Raw genomic sequence first — 21,196 nt, forward strand, 5'->3', positions numbered from 1 at the left:
GGGTATGTCCGCTTTTCATGTCTTTTGCTGCTTTTCTATCGCTTTTTGTATTTCGATTTGTGTGAATGTTGTTTACTTGGTTTTATTGAATGTTTGTTATCGTTTTAATGCATGTTAGCTTGTAGAAGCATTGTTTCAAGTTTTCCATTGCATTTCCTTGTTGTCGCATGCATGACATTGTTTCTACACTGACAGTCGTCGTTGCGGCGACTCGCTTCACACACTTAGTTGTTTTCCCATCTTACTAAATCCTGCACTTACTGATTGCATGCATGTTCATTCACTCATGTTTGCACCCAGCTTCCACATGCATTTAGTCCTTATTGTTTTCAGTCGCCCGTCGGCGGGTCTGAGCTACCTTGGCCCGGACCTTGCCTTGCCCGGCTTGCACTACGCATTTCTGGGATGGAAGGCCTTGCCTTGCTCCTAGAAATTGTGCAGAGCTTGCCTCACAATGGCCTCCCAAGGTGTGCTCTGCGCAATTCTAAGAGGCAGTGCCTTAGTTGGCCCCCGGGATTGCACAGTCAAATTTCCCAGGTTATAGTCATGCTCACTAAAACTACACATTGCGCAGTTCCAGTCCTCAACAAGCCAAGCTGGATTGTTCTCTGCACGGTTTCAGCAGTCAGTCATCTCACTGGAAATCAGGACTGTGCTCTACGCAATTCTAGCAGTCAGTCTCCCAGCCTCCTAGAGAAAATTGCGAAAATTTCCCAGTCAGACACCCAGGTGTGTTGCATGTCAGTCCTCAAGTTGCTTTTGGTTTTCAACTAACATTTTGCTTGCCATGAGTGTTGTTTTGTCTCCAAGTATCACAGGTGTTCATCAATCTCTCAACAGTACAGGTACAATGGCTTCCAAGAGAGCAGGGTCAAAGGACACCATTGAGAGCACAACTGGAGATGTGGTCGAGCAAGTGTCTATGAGCTTGCCCATCTATGAAGACACTAAGTTGTTCATATACAAGCAGGCCAAGATCAATTGGCAGGACATCAATGATATCTTTTCAGGCACCTTTGAGGAGAATCTAGAAGACCACAGAGTTTATGTCAACATACACTACTCTGGCTTGTACCGGGTTGCATGCAGGTATCCCACATTTCCATGCGCAGACATGATCCACTGGATTGTTTCGCATACTGATCCAGAGACAATGGTGTTGAGCAGTGTCAATGGAACAGAGCTTGCTACCTTCAGGGCAAAGAACTTTCAGGAGATGTATCACTTGCCGCAGTCAGTGATCACAATGGATGCACCTTTCACCAATCCCAGCAGCAACGCAAACTCAAGAGACATCTTGAAGAGTTGGGTGAGAGAGACATCTAAGTTCAGGACAACACCCAACCAGGTATACAAGACAAAGATATTGCGGAAGGCTTATCAGTTCTTGGTCATCTTCGCATGCCGCTTATATGGCCAAAAGAGTACAGAAACCTTCCCTCAAATTTGGACGATTTTGTTGGATTAGCTGGCGAATGAAGGAAGACCTTTCAATTGGTCTGACATGTTGCCTCTCCAGCCGAAGGTGTAAGTAACAGATGCCCGACATCTGCCCAAGGGTCAACAAGCAAAGCTATTCATGTCCGCCTACATTCTTGATGCAATCGGTGCCCGTCAGCAGTTCCCTGGCTTGGGTTGGGCATGGATACCTTCAGAAACCTTTATGCACACCTACTGCAAGTTGTTCTCTGAGTGCAGCTTCCATGGAGTTATACTACAGCTATCAAACCACTTCGTCACCTCAGTGTACAGGATGATCTTTGAGCAGGATCCGCCTTGCATGTCACAGGCAGCGATGGAGGCATTGGTTAACACAGCAAATTGGTATTCCTCACCCCTTGGCACCTTCATCTGGATGTACAACGCAGAGAAGGCTCTGCATGTGTTAGTGAAATTTGCCATGGATAAGTTGGTCATGCAAGAGGTTTCATACCATATCTTGAAGGGTTGTCAGCGAGACTACAAAGGAAGAAGGCACCTTGGCCCGCTCTTCCTTTGCGGATCTGGTTGTATGAGATCCAGAATCTCAAGCATGTTGAGGCCGAGACGGAGGAATTCAAGAGGTTCACCTTCGGCACCAAAAGTTTCAATCCATATGACCCACATCACTTAGTGGAGGACCACTGTGCGAGAGTGTATCATCCTTGGATCCATGGGGCATGTCATTGGCTTGAGGAAGACCCATGGAGACACTGCTATAACACCTCAAGTCTCAATGAACCAATCATAGTGGTTGTAGAATGGTTAGTAGCGCACAAGGCAGCAGCATCTCAGAGAGCAGGGACATCAACAGCAGCAAATGGCAGCAGACCTGCGCACGACAAAGGCAAGAGGAAGGTTGCTGACAGTGCAGAGGCGAAGCAAAGCTGCAAGCTCAAGGAAGATCCACTTGTATTGAGAGCTGCTTTGGACATTGAGGCAAAGCAGTGACAGCGCAACAGGAGGATTGCGCAAAGACAGAGAGAGAAGCAGAAACTGGAGGAGGCACAGAAGAAGTTGCAGGAGGTGGAGCAACAACTAAGCGAAGAACAAGAGCTGCGCAGAAGGGAGAAGGAAGCGCAGCAGGAACAAGAACAGCAAGAAGCGCAGCATGTACACATTGATGAAACTACGCAAATACAGGTTATTGATTCATCAGAACAACTGGCAAATAGCAAACAGGGTGAGCAGTCACAGGAGCAGGACTTTGCTCATGAGATTGAACAGATGTTGGAACAGATGGGCACGAATGTGGTTCAACCAGAGTAGGACCAAGATACACACCTAAGGAGTTGCAAGCGGTCAAGCAAAAAGAAGAGCAAGCTACAGCATCCACTATTGATTTTGGGTGGTATCAAATGTGCTCTAGCCTTGAAATTTCGTGGAGAGGCTAACGCACATGATATCTCCAAGACCCATAAATCGTTTGGAGAAATTCCACCCGGATGAGGAGTTATTAAAATAATTAATATTTTTAATGGGTTCCTAAGTCTAAAATTAAGAAAATAAAAATATTAATGGGTATTAATAAAGATAAGGGTGAGAAGCTTCTAAGAGACGAGGATCAAGTCTATTATAATCTTAGTCGTTGACTACAGACTCAATCTCGGTCGTTGATTCATCAATAGGAAAAGTATAAAAGGAGACTTGAGGATCATTTGGAGACATACCTGCAGATACTCAATATCCCAAGGAAAATTAATTCTCAAAGAGAAGGAGATCGATTTCAGAGGGAGAGTTGCAGGGTGGAGGTAGAGGAGGGCAATAGCAACAGTCAGTGGCTGAGGAGGAGGTGACGCAGGGGCATTAAGAGACAGCGCAGAGGGAGACGTAGTCCAGGGGAGACGCAGCCCTCAGGGAAGATGACGCAAAGGGGCGCAGAGTGATGCAGAAGTGGGAGAAGGGTCTCCATGGTGTCAAAAAGTTTCCAGGGGAGAGTCTCAGGTGTTTCCTCTCAATTTCTCTATAAAATCATTCCTTGTAAAACGATTGTTGCTGAAGATTAATAAAACCCTCATCTGTTGCACCAGTTTTCCCACATTGGGTTTTTCCGGAGACAATTGTCCAAAAAAAACTGTGTTGATGGGATTGGTTCTTGTGCATGCATATATTTTCTCTGTGTAATTAAGTGATAGCTGCAGTAGAATTTATTTTAATGTTTACTAAAGGGATTTCGTAAATAACTTATTGTGAAAAATAAGTAGGTGAAATAAATCAGTGGTTGTAGTAGAATTTTGGGTTAGAAATTTTCACATCCACCAGAGCAAAGTTGAAGAAAGTGATACTTGATGAAGTATCATCTCTCGCAACAATCATGCAGAAGTTGTACTTCAAGTTCGTCATCGTGCATAAGTCAATTGTCCATCTTAATGGTTGGCAGCAATGCTGTGCTAGGAGAGCACGCATCTTGACAGACATACACACTGTTGTCGATCACATGCAGATATGGACAATGAGGTACAAGGGAGCCCCGTTGTACTTGCCAAAGATGATGAAGCCAAAGGCAGTGGAGTTGAAGGCACGCATCTGTAGTCAAATCCAGAACTATGAGGAACTCCCACGACTCATCACTAGCTTACAGGTGTCACATGCATGAGTGTCCAGGGGCATGGATGTCATTGTGCGCATGCATGTGATCCCATCCATTTACACACTCTTCGAAGCGAAAGCAAAGAACCAAGTCTGACTGGAGTTGGACATGTACTTCGAGCAGTTGACAAGCATAGCCTCCAACACAGATTTGCAGATGAGCACAAACACTATGCACTAGTATGTCGCTAGTCCGGCTGCACTCAAGACCATGATGTGCCTGCTATATGACGAGTTGGACAGAGGTGTCAAATTAGTGTACCCGAATGCAATAAAGGCAAGGGTTCGCTTTCAGAATGATGTCACCATAGAGTACACAGACACCATAACAGACTACCAAGATTGGCATCAGTTCGCTACCATCGATCACCAAGAGGATGTCGACGAGTTAGTCTTCCCACAGCTGTTCGAGTCTCAGTGATGTCTTGCATGGCTTACTCAAGCCCATTTTTGTCTCACATGGGTATATGTGCAGATTGTATTGTAAACATGTTGTAAAGTGAAAGACCAAGTTTCAATAGTAGAATGTAAATAGTCATATGTAAGTTGAAGAGTCATGAGGGTAGTTGAAGAGTCACAAACGGGAATATCAAGGGTCACCCCACCCTTTGCTATATATAGAACCTCATAACTCATTGTACAGGCTTTTGGGAACCAAGCTTCTGATAGGTATAATTTAGAGAAAGCTTGGAGTGTATTGTAACGAGCCTTGGCTTCTCCACAATGCAGAGCAAGTACATCTCTTTGGAGGAGCAGGCGACAATGACAATAGCATTCCACTATTGGGGCTAGTGGCTATCATGGTTGTATGTATGCTTAGATCTTTCACTCTTTTGATATAACAGAGCCAGCGCGTTTCATGCGTATATTGTTATTGTAGTTTGGTTATCCTAGTTACTCTAACGATCAATGTAGTTGTAATTTACACATGTATGTATGGACTATTCTGTATGTGTTTGTATGAATCTTATCGAAGAGTGTTGTTGATATAACTCATCACTTTGGATTGTCGGTTATCCTTTTTTCCATCTCATGATGTCTTTCAACTCATGTGTTCCCTTTCAAGCAATGTGCTATCACATGCTTCTAAGGGGCGCACTTGTCTCCCCTTCCATGTGTTAGAGCCTTTCATGCACCTTCCCTGACTTGCTGCAAGGTCACACCTTTGCTTCCAACAAGGACATCCTACTTACCTCTACACGCAAATGCAATCAAGGCAATACCGTACTACCCACTGCTGAGACTCCTAGTCCAAACGGTTTGAGATCTAGTTAGGACTTCTTACCGAGCAAATCCCCTGACATGCTGGTGGGTCCAGCACCGTCAACACCTTCCAAGGACTATAGTTGGACAACCCCTCCAACTTGTCCTCATACCGGAGACCTGTCTGCAACTTCGACATTGTAGTGAACCCTTCACTCAATATGTGACCAACTCCCTCTCACGTTGTACTTCGCTGCGCACAACCCTGATTTACTTAAATTCCAAAGTAGCTCAGACACGCTCTGATACCATGTTGAATTTCCACAACCCTGGATCTAGGTTAGAGTCTTAAAATCATCGATGCTACCAAACCAAGAATCCCAACAATAAACTACTTTGCAGAGCAGAAATATAAACCAGTAAATCACATATGCACAATATACACAGTTTTAAACAAAATTGTACAATAATGTACAATCACCAATCTTCATTATATTAAACCAAATCTGAATAATACAATAGTCTATAGTAGACAAGATAAAATGACAAACGTCGTTGCAGCTTATATGTTGTATATTGTCCTGTCCAGTGTTACAGGGGAGCGCCCCCCCCCCCCCTCAATCTCGCTCCCAATCCGCACTCCGGGCGGGAGTGACTCGGGAGCGCGCACCCTAAAAAAATTTTCACTCCCTGCCTTTTCGGGAGCGTTTGCCCTTTTTGCAATTTTTTTTTTGTAGTAATGTTCCAAATGCAATTTTTTTTGAAACAAACAAATAATTTTTTAGTGGGGCAGCTTAATGATCAAGTCTATGGCCCTAGTATTGATATGCTATTCATGATAATGTTAAATTCTTAAAGTAAAAGTGACATTCTCCTTAATCTTCATTTTCATCCTTTTACTTAAATTTTCAACATTACCATGAAATGACTTAGGATGTTTGAGAGTGGTTTCGGCCTCACTGGATTTCATATGGAGAAAGTAGAATTTCAGATTTCATTCAAAATCCAGCAGACTTATCAATTTTTCAGGATTTCAGGATTGGGGGATTGCAATGTTTCCATTGAATTTTGTCATGTATTAGGGTATGGAACTCGTATTTAACCAAGAGCACCAATCCCTCTATGTACCTTGATGTTAGTGACATTGGTTGTCGAACTCCTCTATCATGACCATCCTAAAAATGTACGCATCACTCAAACAAAATCTTGACTTGACATGCTATGTTTTTTCTATCTTATGTTAATTCTTAGAAGGTGATATCAATGACAAAGATCCCTATATAGATATAGAGGTAATGACAAAGATACCTCTAGATATTAATGCTTAGAGGGTGATATTAATGACAAAGATCCTGATTTTCCAACAAGACTAAAAAATTAGACATTTGTCGTGGTGGCAAGAGGCCCAAGCATAAGAAATAGATAATAGATTTACTTCTCTTTTCTAGTTTCTAGTAGTTTTTATAGCTATTGATTCTTTCATATTTATTATGATATTCTTTTAAACAATATATGACAATTTAAGTTTGAAGTTGGCAATTGTAACTCATTAGTAATGAATTATGAATATGATGCTTCATGAAAGTTGAAAGTTGTTTCATTTCATTTCATTTTATAACATTTCATTTCATGTTAGATATTATTTGTTGTAATGGTCACACTTAGCTTACAAGTACAACTCTAGTGATCAATGATGATAAATGTTATATATTGAATTTTGAAATCTTGAAACTTTAAGATTGATGAATCATGAGACTCAATATATTGTAAGTGTTGGCATTATGATGCATGTATTGTACTTGATGGCAACCCACTTGCAGCAGAACATCTCACTTATATATAACTAGATGAATCTACAGAAGAGAAATCAGATGTGACAAAATACATGGGATGCAGGGCAGCTCAAAGCATTTAGTTCAGATGCAATGTACAATGACAACTTATTATGATGACAGCTCACTGTATGGCAACCCACTAACAGTATGGCAACTCACTAAGATGGCAGATCACAGTTCAGGCTCTTAGAATGGAAGAAAATGAGGCCCGCAGGTTCCTTTTGACAAAGTTGCGTACATACGCAGGTGCACCGTTCAAAAGGTGCATACATATCCGCAGGCGCACCGATCAAAAAGGTGCGGACGTTCAGTAGCACGCACTTTCATGCAGAGAAAAGCGCACGTGTGGGAAATCTTATGGTTGGTCCATGGTATTTAGTCCGACAGTTTTTGAACCTATGGTTTTGGTCCTTGGTTTTGCATCTAAAGTATTGATCCCTGGTATTGGGTCCCTAGTATTGGATCTCTATGGTTTTGGTCCATGGTTTGAGTAAGGCCTAGACTATAAAAGGGAAGGAGATCATTTGGCTAGAGAGTAGTGATGAGTTGAATATCTTGAGAAGAGTAAGATCTGAAAAACTGGTGATCTGTTGGTGAGTTATAGCTGAACCTGAATCAAGGAGGAACCCGAGTATTACAAGATGGTTAAGATCTACTGATGGGTCGAGATCTCTTTGACGCATGATCTATAAATCTAATAATTTGGGTATGCAGGTTGACGCATGATCAGATCTATAAATCTGATAATTTGGGTACGCAGGTCCGACACAGCGCAGGTGCGGATACCCGCAGTTTGTGAGACAGCGCAGGTGCGTATACCCGCAGATCCGACACAGAGCAGGCGCGGATACCCGCAGTTTGTGAGACAGCGCAGGTGCGTACACCCGCAGATCTGACACAGAGAAGGCGCGGATACCCGCAGGTTTCTATTGGTGAAGTTGCGTACCTTTTATTGAAATATGTTTTAGCTGCTTCTGTCTATTACTGCAGTGTTCTGGGTTCTGAAGTGATGTCTGGTTACTGGTACTGTGTTCTGATAACAGCATTCTGAGAAGTGATTGATTGATTGATTATGTTTAGCTTCAGTATTGATGGATGAGATCTATAATGGATCAGGTTCATAATGACTTATCTTTATGTGATCTGATGGACTAGATCTGGTTGCTAACACACATATTATCCTTGTATATGTAATGATCTGGTGATTGGGTGATTTAGAAGATTGATTGATTATGTGCTTCAATGATATTGATGGGTCCAGTATGAAAATTGGATGAAACGTGGCCTTCAGATTATGATGATGTGTTCCATGAGTATCCAGTCTGAAAATGTATGAAACGTGGTACATGGAGGATGAAAGTGAATGTTGTATCCCTCTGTAGGTCAACACCTACGTACTAGTACATCAGCTAGTACAAGAGCAAAGGGGGTGGTAGCTCCCTTCCAATAGAAGCTAGAAAACGAGTAAAGGTTGTAGCATTTCAGTAAGCTGGCACCTACGTACTAGTACATCGGCTAGTACAAGAGCCAAAGGGGGTTGTAGCTCCCTTCCAGGAGAAGCTGGAGAACGAGAGAAGGTTGTAGCCTTCTGCAGGTTGAAGCCTGTGTACTGGTATAAGACTGCACCAACACAGAATCATTATAAAAGAAATTTCTACTTGAAAGAAAATAGAGACATATTGCAGCAAGTGGTTTTCTCCCACATTGGGTTTCCACCTTATATCATGGTGTTCATGTGTGCTTCTTGTGTGTGATGATCTGTTCTATTTTACCGCTCCTATTTACTGTTCATATGATTAATAATGTTCGGATACACTCATTAAGGATCAACTAACTGAATCATAAGTTTGTTGGATATACGCTTATGAATCTTAATATGGAAATGAAAAAAGTCACATTGATTTAATAATACTGATTCACCCCCCTCTCAGTATTATTTCGAACAATTGGTATCAGAGCAGGTCCTTTGGTAGAAGCTTGATCGCTTGAAGGAGATCCGTCGAACAATGGGAAAGAAGCTTAAGAAAAAAGCACCTAAGAAGAAGAATGCATCTCAGAAGAGCTATGACAGTGGGAGAATCGATTGGGGGATATGTGGAAGAAGCACTTCAGATTCAGAATCACTTCAAGATGAAGATCTATCAGGTATAAATTTGTTATCCTCTGGTGATACATCTATTTATCCATTTGAAGACAATGAAAGCGATAGCGAAACAACTGAATTTGCTCTTATGGGTGAGCAAGAAAGATATCGAATAGAGGCAGTATTTAAAAGACTTACAGACAAAATTAGAGACCAACAAGATCTATTGAACAAAAGGGAATGTGCCTTCAAAGAAGAAGCTACCAAACTAAAGGCTCAACTAGAGGAAGGTAACAAGGTAAGGAAGCTGTTCAAGGAAAAGGAAGATCAATGTCAAAAGTTGCAGGATGAAGTAAATGAAAGGAGCACAATAATCAAGAAACTCAGAGATAGATCCAGTTACTATGAAAGGCTTGAAGCTACGATCCTCTCGCTAAAGGAAGATCTTGAAGAATCAAAGAAGCAGAATAAAGAACTACTCCAAGCTCTTGAAAAACAAGAAAACGAAGTTCTTGAATTAAGACATCAGTTGGAAGAAGGAAGAAAAGTTGAAGAAAACATGAAGAAGCAGTATCTTGAAAAGGAAGAGCAACATTAGGTTGAGGTAAATATTCTAAAAGATAAATTAGAAGAAAAGGATAAGCTCTTACGATTTCAAGATAGTACTAAGATTTTGGATGATATTCTTAGTAGTCAAAGGTCTCCTGCTATCAAAACTAGTCTTGGTTTTCATGAATCTGTTGAAGGAGAATCTAGTTCACAAAGTAAGATAAGGAACTCTAATGCAAAATCTGAAATGCTCCAGAAGGAGATGAGAGGTCAATCCCATCATCAACCAAGGAAAGAAATTCTTCAAAGAAAATCTTTTACTCCTCCAATGAACAATGTTGAATGTTATGTATGTCATAATCTTGGACATGTTGCAGCCAGATGCAGAAGAAGAATGGTTCAAGACCATCAAGCAGAAAGATCATCACGTTCCAGGTACTTTAAGGGATATTGCTTTGCTTGCAACATGTTTGGTCATAGAGTTGTTGATTGCTATAGAAGGAATATGAAACATATAAGATGTTATGCATGTAACAAGCTTGGACATATAGCAAAGGAATGCAGGAACAAAGTACGGGCATCACACCAAAAGGAGAAAACATCATCACACTTGAAGATATGGAAGAAGAAGGAAGTACAGTCAGAAAAATATGGCACAGCACAATCAGAGGAAGCTGGAAGTGTAAAACTTCAGTGTTCTCAATCTCATACGCAAGTTTCATAAAGGGAGGTCGCGTATATACGCGAGTTAGTTACTGCACAGTCGTGTATATGTCAATTTGAGGAAAAGCAGTAGGGACAAGCTCAGAAAAAGGGTCTGATATGATTCAGTCCATTATTTGCTCTGTTTGATAATGGTTACAATCTGCTGATGGTGTGTGGAAATGTCTTGACACTTGTAAGATGTTTTAATGTGTTTTGGATCCTAAATTAATGATGATGATGCCTTGATACTTCTTGCTGATATATGCATGATCAGATCTGACAGTGAACAGATGGCACAGGTTCAGGGGGAGCATATGCTTTTAATAATGCATTGTTGGCATTATGATTAGTAGTTCTTGATGATGAGTCTTCATATGCTGCTGTCGTCATATGCATAAAGATCATATAATACAGTTATGATGCAGGATTCCTATAGTTCTTGGCGCTCATAAGGATTGTTGCGATTGATGATATCAAGAAGTCTTGACAAATGATCTTGAGCTCAAGATACATAGTGTTGGATACATGGATGATTACTCAAAGTTGCATTGTTGGAGTCATGATGATATAATGATAGGTTGATACTTACATATGTTGATTGATGCAGATGTTCCCAAGTGATGATACTTGGATCATGCAGATCTTGATGTTGATGTGATGGTTGTGGTATTTCTCACATATGATATAATGTGAATGATTCTGGATGAAGTTGATGATGACATATCTTGTCACAGGTTGATGCCATCTACACTAATGGACATATACAGGTTGTTGGTCTGGATGCTGTTGACAGATGCTTATAGAGCAAATCATACACTATGTATGATAGTTGTTGAGGACTATCATGGTCTTATTTAGATGTTTGGTCTCTGTTATAAATGTCATGTAAAGGTCATATCAAGTCTCATGATGTAATAGTGTGTCTCTATCTATTGTAGTCATTTGATGAAATCTCTTCTGGTCATATGATGTAATTTGTACCCCCATGCATAGGAAGGATGATGAAATATTTCAGTCATGTATTTCTTTTATTATCAAGGTCATGTAACGGCCTATGTTGGTTTCCCCACTATGCCTGGGATGGATGATGTTATACTCTTGTGTTATCATGTGTAAACCTTGATGTATCCCCACTTGGTTGGGTGGATGAGTCAAGTTTGGTATATCCCCATTTTGGTGGGAGATGGATGTATGTATGAGTCTTTGGTGATAGGAAGGTCATTTATGATGTATAGAGTCATGTTCTTCTTGTAGAACATCTTTTTGCAGACCTTGCTTACAGTCAGGGGGAGCATGAACAGCACACTTCAGCAGAGCAGAGATTTCAGCATGTACTCAGAGGGAGCTTGGACAAATTGGTACACCTTGGCATATACAAAGGGGGAGCTTATTCAGAGATTTCAACAGGTACTCAGGGGGAGTATGGACAGCAGAATGTATATCAGGGAAGAGAGCATCTTGGTCCGCCCTTTGCCCTTGATGTCAAAGGGGGAGAGTGAGATGGTATGGTTGTTGCCATCAAGTCCAAAGGGGGAGATTGTTGGCATTATGATGCATGTATTGTACTTGATGGCAACCCACTTGCAACAAAACATCTCACTTATATATAACTAGATGAATCTACAGAAGAGAAATCAGATGTGACAGAATACATGGGATGCAGGGCAGCTCAAAGCATTTAGTTCAGATGCAATGTACAATGACAACTTATTATGATGACAGCTCACTGTATGGCAACCCACTAATAGTATGGCAACTCACTAAGATGGCAGATCACAGTTCAGGCTCTTAGAATGGAAGAAAATGAGGCCCGCAGGTTCCTTTTGACAAAGTTGCGTACATACGCAGGTGCACCGTTCAAAAGGTGCATACATATCCGCAAGCGCACTGATCAAAAAGGTGCGGACGTTCAGTAGCACGCACTTTCATGCAGAGAAAAGCGCACGTGTGGGAAATCTTATGGTTGGTCCATGGTATTTAGTCTGACAGTTTTTGAACCTATGGTTTTGGTCCTTGGTTTTGCATCTAAAGTATTGATCCCTAGTATTGGGTCCCTAACTTATTACTGCTGTCATAACCTATCCAAGCAATCTACAGTAACACCAACATACTTCTAGGTCATTTTCTCTACTTAATTTGAAAATTGAAATAGAAATATGTTGATTTTCTAATATTTCCTAAATTTGACCTGTCTTCTCATCTTGTGCACTCACATTTCATGATAACTTTTTAAAATCTTTAAATTTTTTAAAAGCCTTCTGTGGAACTTTAAAGCTTTGTGATCCATGAAACAAAAAAAAATCATTTATCATACACGCAAAATGAATATTCTATCTCAATGAACACAGGCAACAAATAAACAAACTTGTTCACACTGAAAAAGCAAAATCTAAATGGACTCAAAATTCTCTAACATTATCCTGTTCCACAAATTATTAACGAGAAGAGTTACGTGTATTATCCTTGTGAAATATGATTTATTCAAGAAAATATGCTTACAGATAAGATCATGTGGCAGGCCAAGACCAAAGTCATAGTCATTTCTGTGCCTCCGTATGAAGCACCAATACAATACTGAGAGCAGCATTATAACAAGCAGTGCAGCAGAGATACCCAACCCAATTTTAGCACCAACAGATAAGCCACGCTTTTCCCAAAAGTATGGACAATCTGGTAGAGATGGCACTCCACAAAGGCCCTGATTTCCAGACAAACTGAAAAATAGAAAGAGTGGCAGTTAGTTGATGAATGCAGACATAGCTACAAAAAACATGTCATAAACCAAAATTGTAATGCCTAATGCTAAGAACGAATGCAAAAGAATTCCCATAAACCGAGATATACTTGCTTGATGTAAGATCAAACCTACTAGACCTTCCATGCAAAATGAAAAAATACACAGAACTGATAAGTTAATTATTGTCCCAATGATTTAGGAAGAGGTAGCCAAACAAGTGCATAAAAAATTTAAGAAATAGAGGAAAAGGATTGACAGCATGGCTATGCATATAACTGAAATTGGTTGCCCAATAGAAAGCATGCATTATAATTAAAAGATATACTCAAGTAGCACAGAGAACAGATATGACAAATTTGTAAAATGAAATGCAACAAGGGAAACCTAAGCTCAAAAATGATAATTTATTGAAGCAGTAATCATGCTAGAGTCTATATATCAGCAAGATTTGGCTGTGTTGGTCTTCGCTGTGCAGAAATTCAGCAGCAACGTGGTTTTCTATACCATGCAATACAAAACTGTCAATGCATGGCTATCCTATGACATATGACTAGAGAAACATTGTGATCGAGCAATTTAAGGGGAAAGACTGAGACACTGGGGACTGCAGGCTTTGCAACAAGCTGCTTTGTGCATCCTGGAGAAAATGGCAATATAACTAGGAGGAGGCTGCCTGATCCTCCTACCTGACATATGATGGAAGAATTTTTCCCTGCTGCAAAAGGACAGCAACAAAAGCATTTCACAAAGAGGTAATTAGAGAAAATAATATGAAAAATACAAACATGAGATTATTTGTTGTTCCTGGATGTTTTTGTTACATTTATTTTGACTGTGGGAACACCATGATTGTATGTTCATGGCAGGTACAGGTTATACATTGTTGGTCTTTAAAACGCAACTATGGAAAGGTTAGTAGCCCTATCACAAAACAATACATCAATCAATACCTAACCAACGATTTTAGTCTATAAGATGCATGTTTTCATATCTATGGGATGTGTTATACGTCAGATTTTGTGCAGTGTACCCTACATTTTTCTATACCATACAATACAAAACTGTCAATGCATGGCTATCCTATGACATGTGACTAGAGAAATGTTGCAATCGAGCAATTTAAGGGGAAAGACTGAGACACTGGGGACTGCAGGCTTTGCAACAAGCTGCTTTGTGCATCCTGGAGAAAATGGCATTATAACTAGGAGGAGGCTGCCTGATCCTCCTACCTGACATATGATGGAAGAATTTTTTCCTACTGCAAAAGGACAGGAACAAAAGCATTTCACAAAAAGGTAATTAGAGAAAATAATATGAAAGATACAAACATGAGATTATTTGTTGTTCCTGACTGTTTTTGTTACATTTACTTTGACTGTGGGCACACCATGATTGTATGTTCATGGCATGTACAGGTTATACATTGTTGGTCTTTAAAACACAACTATGGGAAGGTTAGTAGCCCTATCACAAAGCAATACATCAATCAATACCTAACCAACAGTTTTAGTCCATAAGATGCATGTTTTCATATCTATGGGATGTGTTATATGTCAGATTCTGTGCAGTGTACCCTACATTTTTGTGTCAGATGTGACCCATCAAGAGGGCAGATCGTCGTATCTTTTGTATCATGATGAGACAAAAGTGTGACTATTGCTGTAATCATGTATTATATTGGCCATGCTTTGATGACTTATGTACAAGTGTCTGGCATAGGTGGTAGCCCAAACATCCTTGTAGTCCCCATCTCAAGACATGCATTGTCTTTATGGCTATGGTTAACTAAGCCCCTCATGTCAGTAACTATTGAATTTCGGTTAACATGTTCTTTGCTTAGGTCTATTACTTCAATGATTCATATGAGCCCAAGATTAATTCCATTTCTTTCAATAGTAATCACATAAACTGTTATTCCACTGGCAGTAATTGAAGAAAGAACATAAGTAAACATATTCAGAGGGCAAGCCAAGACAAGAGAACACAAGAATTGGCACAAGCCAGGGAAAAACCCCAAGATGGGGAAAACCCTTGATCAAATCTTCTTATTATTAATATCAAATGTTCAGCAGAGAAAGAGAGAGAGAGAGAGTACAATCAATGTCAAGGTTGACTTGCCAATATGATGACCAGAACCACTGACCATATGCCAAATATACAGCCCAGACAAGTTTGCAACTCTGTCTTCAAATAATAGCAGACAATCTCTGCCCTAACCAGTAGACAACAGTATTCAAACCTGCAACAAAATAGGTTCCAAAATGAGCTCGGTCCTGGTTCACTTAAAGTGGCTTCCTTTGCTGATTATGATGAGGCCAAGACAGTCCCAAAATGAGCAGTGAAGCCTGTTCAAAGAGATGAAGAATTCTGTGGTTGAATGTCTACAGTTAGGGCTTGTAGATATATAGCCAAGATAGCCCAGATCTTGTGAGAATTGCTGTGTTCCTCCCTTCAGGCAAATCTGATCTCATTCAGCTATGGATCTCGGCTACAAACAACTCCCATCCAGATTCCACGTCTACTTGTCCTTGGGGTTTAGATCTGCAGCCTGTTCTGCTCCTCAGAACAGCTTTTTGGCCCCTTGTTCAAGACTCTCAGGGCCTGCGGCCCTCCTGAAATGATTACAAGAAGATGCGGCCTTCTCAACAAAGGAGAGAGCTCACAAAATTCACTGTCCTGACCTGCGGCTGCCTCTCTGCTTCAAGCTCGGACCTGTTGAACTAAGAATACACCAAAACAAACCCAATACTTGTCCTCCTAGCTCCTTCAAGCTGCAGCTACCTCAGCGATACATTAGAGCCCCTTGAATTGTGTCAAATGAGGTTGAAGGATACCTCTATATATAAAAATTGGTGAGGGTCAAGAGACATGACGTATGGGCTTTACGAGACTACATGTATGAGAGGCCGACCTTGACAATTTGAATATAAATTCAAAAACATATTTCTCCCTATCCAAATTCGATGATCTTTAAGTCGATTTTGGTCCTCTCGAGAAGAGGAATTCAATGAAATAATCATCTTCATCAAATGAATTGTCCAAAGTGGAATTTGGCCCTAGTTGCCAATTTTAACAGTAACTCACCATCATGTCAGCTAGTCATTATGAAATGGGTAGGTGTGCCAACATCTTGGGATGCATCTACTAGACACATGGTCGAGGGGAACGTCTAGTCGCATACACTTCCTTTCCTCGTATGTAAAGCATTGAGCATGTTATAAAAGTTGTCATACCTATATGGGAGCACACCTATCTTATGCCCTAGCATGGACCTTCAACCCCAAACCCTTCCCCCAATATTATGTATTATCACAACTTGGCAATCGGCACTTGATCAGTCTATAGTTGCTCATGCATTTTCACATTTCTCAAGGAAATGCCACAAATCCTAAGGAAGTTCGTGTTCCCCAAGGCACTAGTGACAACTCTGAGCTAGCAATGGAATATTTATGCATGCACATGATTTCAGGGCCAATTCACATTTGTGGACACTATGACAGTTGGGGGGTGTTTTTTGACTTGATGTGATGTGGAGGATCACTTTCCATGCCTTGTGGAAGATCTTTGCTTTGAGATAAGGATGTGGTCACACCTTGGAGGCACCTTTTCAGCATCCATGTGCACATTTAGAGGAGTCGTCTACTCCTTGGGGTATTTTTCACTCTTTCTATGAGGTTGTTCCACATTAGGAGGCTCAACGTTTGCACATTTTCTGCTTAGGATGATACTTCACCATGTTTTAACACTTGGAATATGCTTTTCAAAAGGAAGCTTCTACCCCAAGTCGATTTCATCATTTGTGGGACAACCCCTCTCTTGGAGGGTTTATGTACATGTGGCATGATTTACTTTAGTTTGACATAGTCTTCCTCCTCATTTAAATGACAAGTCATTTTTTGTAATTCTCCCAACCTACTTTTAGGGAGATAGAAAATAATAAAAAAAGAGAGATAGAAGCCTCATCTATAAATAAATGCTCTGCTCTCATTCCAAATTGTTGTGAATTGTTGGATATCATTTGAGAATACAACTTCTTGAAGATCTACTTTTCTGAGGTTTTGTTGTCAATTTTTGGAGTTCTTTCATTCTTGGTTGTCTTCTTGGTGCGTTAATGATTTTTTGTGATAAGTTCAAGACTTCCACTAGCTTTCGAGTTCAATCAATTTGCAAAGTAAGTCTACCATTTGGAGGGAAGACATCTAGGGTTTATTCTCTTAAATCTTCCATTGTTGGTTTAGTAAGTGCTCCATCTCGTCATCTTTTTCCATAATTGATTTTGTTGGTTAAGGTTTTCCCTTTGAGGAATCTATTCTGATAAGGCGTTGGTCTTCCTACCTAAACTTGATTTGATAAGAGATTGTTCTACCCTAAGGTATGTATTATATTCTTTGCATGATTTTTGACACACAATGTTCGCTTTTGGCAGTTTTACGATGCATGGTATTTCAGCCCATGGTTTTCTAAATCTATTTAAGGAATTATGGTTGTAATTTAATCCACGTCAATGGATTAAGGGTTTTGGATGACGTGGGATCCTATATATTGTATTTTAAACAATGAATTTGATTAATGATAAAAATTAAAGGTGTGCTTCTAAACAGTTATTTGGTTTTCCCATTTTGGGTTTGTTACCACAAAATCTAGGAAGCCCTGGAGAGGGAAACCCTACAAGACAAGAGCTAGACAAAGTGTTAACAATGGGCTAGAGACTCACCTTAGCCGAAACCCCCTACTCCTTACGGAATTTCACAGATGGGGGGAATCTCGATAAGGAGTCACTTAAAATAGATATGCTAGGTATAAGGCACAAAGTGATTAAACTAGAGCTCATTCAAGAGAGAGGCTCAATATTGGTTCAAAGCTTCAACAAAGCAAAACACTCTCTGTGAAAATCCCTAAATATCAAGGTTCAAGACCTAGGGTTTTGAGGTTTTTCAATGGTGACACGTATTCACAAGGTCAAGAACAAAGAGAAAGGGTTTCTTGCAAAGATAATTAGCTATTCCAAGGCTCATGAAACCCTCAAGAAAGTCATCAAGTTGAGGAAGAAAAAACTAGGGTTTCTCTCTTCGAGCAAGTGTTGATTTGGGGTAGCATCAGATGTGCTCTCGCCATGAAAATTGGTGGAGAAGCTAAAGCATATGAGATCTCCCAGACCCAGAAATGGTTTGGGCAGATTCTAACCAGTTTGGGAGATATTAAAATAATTAATATTTATAATGAAGTTCCTAAGGCTAAACTTAGTAAAAATAAAATATTAATGGGTATTAATATAAAACTGGGTTAGAAGGTTCCAAAAGTCATGGATCAAGCCAAATCTAATCTTAGCCGTTGATTAGAGATTTAATCTCAGACATTGAAGGACCAACGAAAAAAGTATAAGAAGTGGCTTGAGGGTCAGTTGGAGAATATACTAGAGTGATCAGTCATTCATTTTGCTAGAGCGGGGTTGCTAAGCAAAATTGAATCACTCACTGATCAGCAACGAGGGGTAGTGAGTACGAGGCAGAGAAGCAGGGACAATACTAGGAGACCAGCACAGAAGCAGAGAGAGCAAGAGCAGCAGTCAGTCTAGGCTGCGCAGAGGCAGCAAAGAGCCCAGAGAGATTGCGTCATCCACGCAAAGGACAGAGGGAGTGACGCAAAGGCTCCCAGAGGCTGCGCAGTGCCTCAAAGGGATGAGGCAAAGAGTCTTGGGGCTGATGCAGGGCAGCAGGAGGCTAACACAGAGGCCAGAAGGGCCAGCGCTGAGCTTCAGTTGTGCCAAATAGGGTTTCGTGGGACAAGTTTTCTAAATACTTGTTTCTGAATATAGAGGTATTCCTGTCGTGTATTTTTCTTTGTTCAGTGAGCAGGTTAGGCACCCAGTTGTACTCAGAAAGACTGCATAATAATATAACCCTCTAAATAGTTGCACCGGTTTTCCCGCATTGGGTTCTTCTGGTGACATTTGTCCAAAAATAACGGTGTCACTTGTGTGCTTGTTTTCTTTCAGTTGATGATCTGTAGATGTTGTGACTGTATTGTGTTTATTTTGGTATTTAATGTATTAAATAACTTGTTTGATTTTTAAACAAGTAGAAGAAATAAACCAGCAGAATACAGATTAATTTTCTAACGAATAGACTTAGAAAATTCAACATGGTATTAGAGCGTGGTTGCAGATCACAGGAAAACTGAAGGCATCAACTTACCAGAGCATTTGCAACAGATTCAACTGTCCCCAGTGACAAAGTTGATCCTTGCAAAAAGCAACAAAGGAAGGAGTGATGCAGAGGGACTACATCATCAGTCTAGGCCAGAGAGAGGCAGCGCAGAGGCTGAGGAGGGCAAATACAGGCTCATGCAGAGCCACACAAAGGCCAGGAGGGCTGACGCAATTGGCTAAGGGAGTTGTTTTGCCGATGTTTGGATTGCGCAGAGCCAAGAGGCTCAATCCTTCAGTTGCTAGGGCATAGGAGGCTATGGGTAGTTTGTGGAGCGAAGCTAGTGGGGTACTATGGCTAGAACGGTACCTAACAATGAAAGACCAAGGTGGAGGGAGTAGCTTCCGAGGCGAATTTCTAACCAAGGAATCTGGATCAGCGTTGTAGTTACATAGATGATCGAAGTGGGGCAACTTGACGTTAGCAGAAGGATTTCCAAGAGGGAAATCAAGACTCAGAGGGAGTCTAGAAGAGAACTTCCAGACGGGAAGTAGAGAGGCTCGGAGGAGTCGTCAGAGAAGAGCAGCGAGATGGTCATGAATGGGCTAAGAGATCAGGACAGGCTGGACGGAGCATCCAACTTTGTGTTTTGGAAAGCCAGGATCTTGTCCATTCTGGATAGACATCACATCAAGGGCTTCATCCCGAGAGTGATAGCTATCCCAGTTGACCCGGTAGCTAATGAGAGGTAGGAGGAGGCAATGGCTAAGGCTAAGTGCATCATCCTTGATTGGGTCAAGGATCATGTGGTACCACATATTGCCGAGAAGGAAACGGCAAAGGAGATGTGGGGCACCTTGAAGACATTATACTAGCATACTTCCATGCAGAGGAAGATGCTCCTAGAGAATCAGCTAAGGCATACCAGATGCAGAAGAGAGAGGAGATAAATGTCTTTCTCAGTCGGTTGAAGGAGATCCGTGATCAACTAACTTCCATAGGGGCCACGCCGGATGAGGAATTAATAGTGAGAACCGCACTTAACACAGTTTCCGAGGATTGGGAGGTATTTCTCCAAAGCATACTGGGCAAGACGAGTCTTCCGGATTGGAAAGAACTGTGGGCAGCTATTCGTCAAGAAGAGATCAGACGGCTGACCAAGGCAGGGAGTAGCGGCAAAGGGGTCAAGATCAAGAAGGAGGAAGAAGAGGATGAGGCTCTAGCATCTACAGGAAAGCAGGAGAAGAGGAAGAAGAAGGACCTCCCCATGTTCAAGTGCTTCCATTGTGGGGAACTCGGTCATTTTGCGAACCAATGTCCAAGGAAGAAGAGTAAGGGAGAGGCTTCTGACTCAAAGACAACACCAGCGAAGGCAAAGAAAGAAGTCGAGGAGGATGACAATTGTGCCATGAGTGCTCGTGTGCCACTTGAGAAGAAGTGGGGAGACATCAAGCTGTAGTCAAGAGGACTACAGGTGATGAGGGGCAGGATCCTTGAGGTACCCAACCTCTTGGATTATACCTTGCTACAGGAGCCCCGAAGAGGAGTAGCAAGACTGGCGGATGTCGGTAGAGACGAATGCGGATGAAGCGACAGAGAGTGCTACAGTGCAGGAGTCCCTCAGCAGAGTGAGGCTAGCAGGCTGCAACAATGCGAGAGGCATGAGACTATTGCACCAGTGTAGGATGGCACAGAGAGGTGTGCAACGGTGCGAGATGCAGGGAGTTGTTGCAGCAGCGCAGAGGTCAGTAGAGGGAGCACTTGTTAGTGGCAGAGGGAGCTTCAGCATCGGGAGTGTTTCTAGCCTGACAAGGATGTCAGAGGTTGGGTGGATCAGTTACTTACTTCTCAGTAATTGAGTTGCAATGCA

At 41.3% G+C, this 21,196-nt stretch overlaps 1 protein-coding gene across 1 annotated transcript in view; it reads right to left on the minus strand.

Moving 5' to 3' along the window:
- The window catches only part of LOC149172988 (Di-glucose binding protein with Leucine-rich repeat domain-containing protein), a 167,897-nt gene that overhangs the window by 23,698 nt on the left and 123,003 nt on the right, over positions 1-21,196 (minus strand). Inside the window, exon 7 of the mRNA XM_089424477.1 lies at positions 12,943-13,157. Coding sequence (XP_089280603.1) covers positions 12,943-13,157 — 215 coding nt within the window. The remainder of the gene's footprint in view (positions 1-12,942; positions 13,158-21,196) is intronic.

This window comes from Pinus tabuliformis, chromosome 4_2 (assembly GCF_031772625.1).
Source record: "Pinus tabuliformis cultivar Carrire ecotype Pingquan chromosome 4_2, CPIR1, whole genome shotgun sequence".
Classification (NCBI taxonomy): Eukaryota; Viridiplantae; Streptophyta; class Pinopsida; order Pinales; family Pinaceae; genus Pinus; species Pinus tabuliformis.